This window comes from Bubalus bubalis, chromosome 18 (assembly GCF_019923935.1).
Source record: "Bubalus bubalis isolate 160015118507 breed Murrah chromosome 18, NDDB_SH_1, whole genome shotgun sequence".
NCBI lineage: Eukaryota > Metazoa > Chordata > Mammalia > Artiodactyla > Bovidae > Bubalus > Bubalus bubalis.
In genome coordinates, this window is record NC_059174.1 from 29458034 (window position 1) to 29461546 (window position 3513).

The 3513-nt window shown below is 40.6% G+C and overlaps 1 protein-coding gene across 1 annotated transcript; it reads right to left on the bottom strand.

Moving 5' to 3' along the window:
* Nucleotides 1-1483: 1483 nt before the first annotated feature.
* On the bottom strand, nt 1484-2753 carry LOC102389832 (twinfilin-1-like). The gene has a single exon (XM_044931956.2). It carries the CDS (start codon nt 2743-2745, stop codon nt 1732-1734), a length of 1014 nt encoding a protein of 337 aa, XP_044787891.1. The 5' UTR covers nt 2746-2753; the 3' UTR covers nt 1484-1731.
* Between the last annotated feature and the right edge of the window lie 760 nt (nt 2754-3513).

A 3513-nucleotide genomic window follows, 5' to 3' on the forward strand; every position in this document is an offset into this window, starting at 1 on the left:
AATGAAACAGTTGGGAATTGGAGGAGGTAGAATTGGAGTCCACAAGATCTGATTCCAAAACTGCCTGTTATTCAATATTTAATAAAATGCCTTAAAAGGTAAAATGTTTATGAACCTATATTCATATGTAGGTTCATACTTATCAGTGATCACCTCATTTCCCAGATGCCTTTAATATGCAATGATCATTTGTATTTTTTTCTACTCATAGAGGTGCCAGAAACATGGAAAGGCATATTTTGTGCTTCTCTCATATTTAGAAGCCTGTTGGATAACTTAAAGGGGTCTGTGTGGGATCATCCTGTCTGTTCAAGTGATAATTTGAAAAGAAAGACATTCTTGAAAGTACAGAGACTTGGTTCTCTCTCTGCACCTTAGAGGCAAGTCCAGGGGGCAGAATTAAGTGATAGCAAAAGGAAAAAGTCACATATATCACAGCAATGGGAAATCTTTACGGCTAAGTCAGCTCTCTACTGTGCGGCTGCTCTTTGATGTTGGTCAAAGTTTCCTTAGTGGGAGAGGCAGAGGGAAAAGGACAGGGGAACAAAGAAGTGATTTCAATTTCCAGGTCTAAATAAAGAAGGAAACAGCACATCCATCCGATACTAATATGGGAGTTGGTGATGGACGGGGAAGTCTGTTGTGCTGCAGTCCATGGGGTTGCAAAGAGTGGGACACGACTGAGCAGCTGAACTGACTGATTAATTTAAAGCTGATCTTAGATTCTATGCTATGCCATGCTAAGTCACTTTAGTCGTGTCCGACTGTGTGACCCCATAGATGGCAGCCCACCAGGCTACCCCGTCCCTGGGATTCTCCAGGCAAGAACACTGGAGTGGGTTGCCATTTCCTTCTCCAATGCATGAAAGTGAAAAGTGAAAGCGAAGTTGCTCAGTCATGTCCGACTCTTAGTGACCCCATGGACTGCAGCCTTCCAGGCTCCTCTGTCCATGGGATTTTCCAGGCAAGAGTACTGGAGTGGGGTGCCATTGCCTTCTCCGCTTAGATTCTTTTTTTTTTTTTTTTTTTTTTTGGGGTTGTAGCAAACGTTTAATTTTGCGGGAGCCGCAGGTTGTGAAGCAGGAGACAGGACAGCACAGGCGGCCCATGCACCAGGGCCTGGGGTCAGGCTTCACATGGACGATGCTCGCGTAAAGTGCTCATAAATAACTGGACCATGACAGCAGGTGGGCAGCAGCTGAGCACTGCTCTTCAGAGCAAGCAACTTTCCACTTTTTCCTAGGCACATGAAGTTTTCAGCTTAGAAAATAATCTAACCTGGTCCTTAACGTATTCATTAAGTGGAATGAATATTTTAAGGTCTTTCTCCCTTAAAAAAAAAAAAAAAAAAGATGTATCACCAAACAGTAATAAGACTTGTATCTTACTTTTAGACATTAGCCTTTTCTGGAATTGGCCCAACTGTATAAAATTTTAAGAGTTATATGAAAAGTGTGGAATAATCACTCTATGAAAACTGTGATGAAATTAAACATCATTATATTGAACTCTTTTCTAGATTTAACTCAGAAATCATAAGTCTTCTTTAACATTAATTTTATAAACATACAGAAGTGAAAAGTGCTAATTTTCAAAAAGTACAATTTTCCCCTCTACTATATATCAACATGGAATGATTTCAGTTCTCCTGTACTAAAAGCTGGACTTTTAAAAAACTAGTATTATAATAACTTTATTCAGTAGTAGCTTCAGTTTCAGCTGGACCCCTAATTATTCTTCGAATTCCTTTTTTCCTGAAGGGCCTTTTGGTTTTGCAAAACTTTGTTTATATGCATGCTGCTTGGGATGTACTTCTTCATAAAGGAAGTCTGCAGTCAACTCATCCCCATTGTCTATCTCGATCTTTCTAATGATGTCCATTTGTAGTTGTCTTTCTACAATCTCTAGCAGAGGGCTCTTGCAGCTAGAATACAGCATTCGTTCTCTTATACTGCATGTGTATCCAGGCATTGAATAAATAAAAACTATAGACTCCAAATAGTCTCCTTCATGAGAATGTTTATACAGAAAGAAATGATAACGTGCTGCATCTTTGGGAATCCTCTTTGGCAAATCTTTTAGTTCTGTATTTATTGTGTTGGCCAAAATTATGATTTCATTTTTTATATCTATTTCCAATTGTACATAGTTCAGCTGTCTGTTATTCAATTTTTCCAAAGCTTGAAAAGCTTCTTGAGAAATAGGAAATGCTACTCCTTGTAGTGTTTGATGCTTAGCGTCCACACTCACGTCAGTTTGTACCTCATTAATTTTAATCTGTCTTAATTCTTCTTCAGCTGCAGTCAGTGGGGCAGGAGAAGACTGTGACAGCAAATATTTTTTATACCCATGTAATGATACATCTTCCTTTACTGTTCCAAACACTTCATCTTTAATGTGGCCACCTCCAAACTCCTTTTTCAGAGTTGCTCTTGTTGCTGCATACAACATTTTCTGACGAACATGAGAATGATCAGGAGACCATGCAATGAATATCCATTCATATCCTTGGGCATTCTGAGAATCTAACCTGAATAATACATAGCATGGTTGTTTGTCCTCCAACAGGGGTAAAACAAAGGAATCATAATCCTGATCCCAGGAATCTGAAGGCTTCCTACACGACCCAATCACAAGTTTCTCATTTTCAATAGATATCTTCAGAAGTCTGTATTTTCCATTTCTTGCTCTGGCAAAGATATCTTTAACGTCTTCACTTGCTTGGATGCCGGTCTGGTGGGACATGGCGGCGGCCTCCGCTTAGATTCTATACTTTCATAGAAACCTGCACTTCTTCTTCATGGTTCTTATTGATTCTTATTTAGATGCCATAGGTCAGGTTTTCCCCCTAATAGAGCCTGAGATGAACATTTATATATAAAAGGTTTGGGGGGAATATGCTTTGAGTCAGAACCTGTGGGTGAGTGAAATAGTGAATAATGAGGAACGCGGAATTATAAACACAGTCACTACAATCCAAGGGGATCACTGGAGGTGGGATGAGTCCTCATAATTGGACTCTTTTGACTCATGTTTACCTCCTCCTCCACCAGTGACTCTAGGTGGCACGTCTCAGGAATAGGTCATGGGTTTGCGTAAGTCAGCTCTCTTCTTTTGAGGAAATTCCTGGGGAATGATTCATGTAAGAGCCTTCAGCTACCAACAGTCTCAGCAGCTTCAGGAATGTGTAACTCAGGCCTGACAGTGGAAAAGAGGAAGTCAGGGAATGGATACACATCAGGGTGGCACACCTTGCACTAACTGGAACCTGTTAGGCTGGAACTGGAACTGTGGGCTGCCATCTATGGGGTCGCAGAGTCGGACACGACTGAAGTGATTTAGCAGCAGCAGAAATGGCTTCGCCAGGATTCTGCTTTGTCTATTTTCCTCCTGTAGTTAATTCTGACTTATAATCTCCTTCCTCAACTTCACATTTTAGATTCCACCTAGCCTTGGCTAGCACCTCTGCTGGTTTTAGGTAGATTACACAGACAAGTGACCCAAATTCTCATA

Coding starts and splice junctions, on each gene's coding strand:
- LOC102389832 (XM_044931956.2), bottom strand. CDS start 2,745: ATGTCCCACCAGACCGGCATCCAAGCAAGTGAAGACGTTAAAGATATC.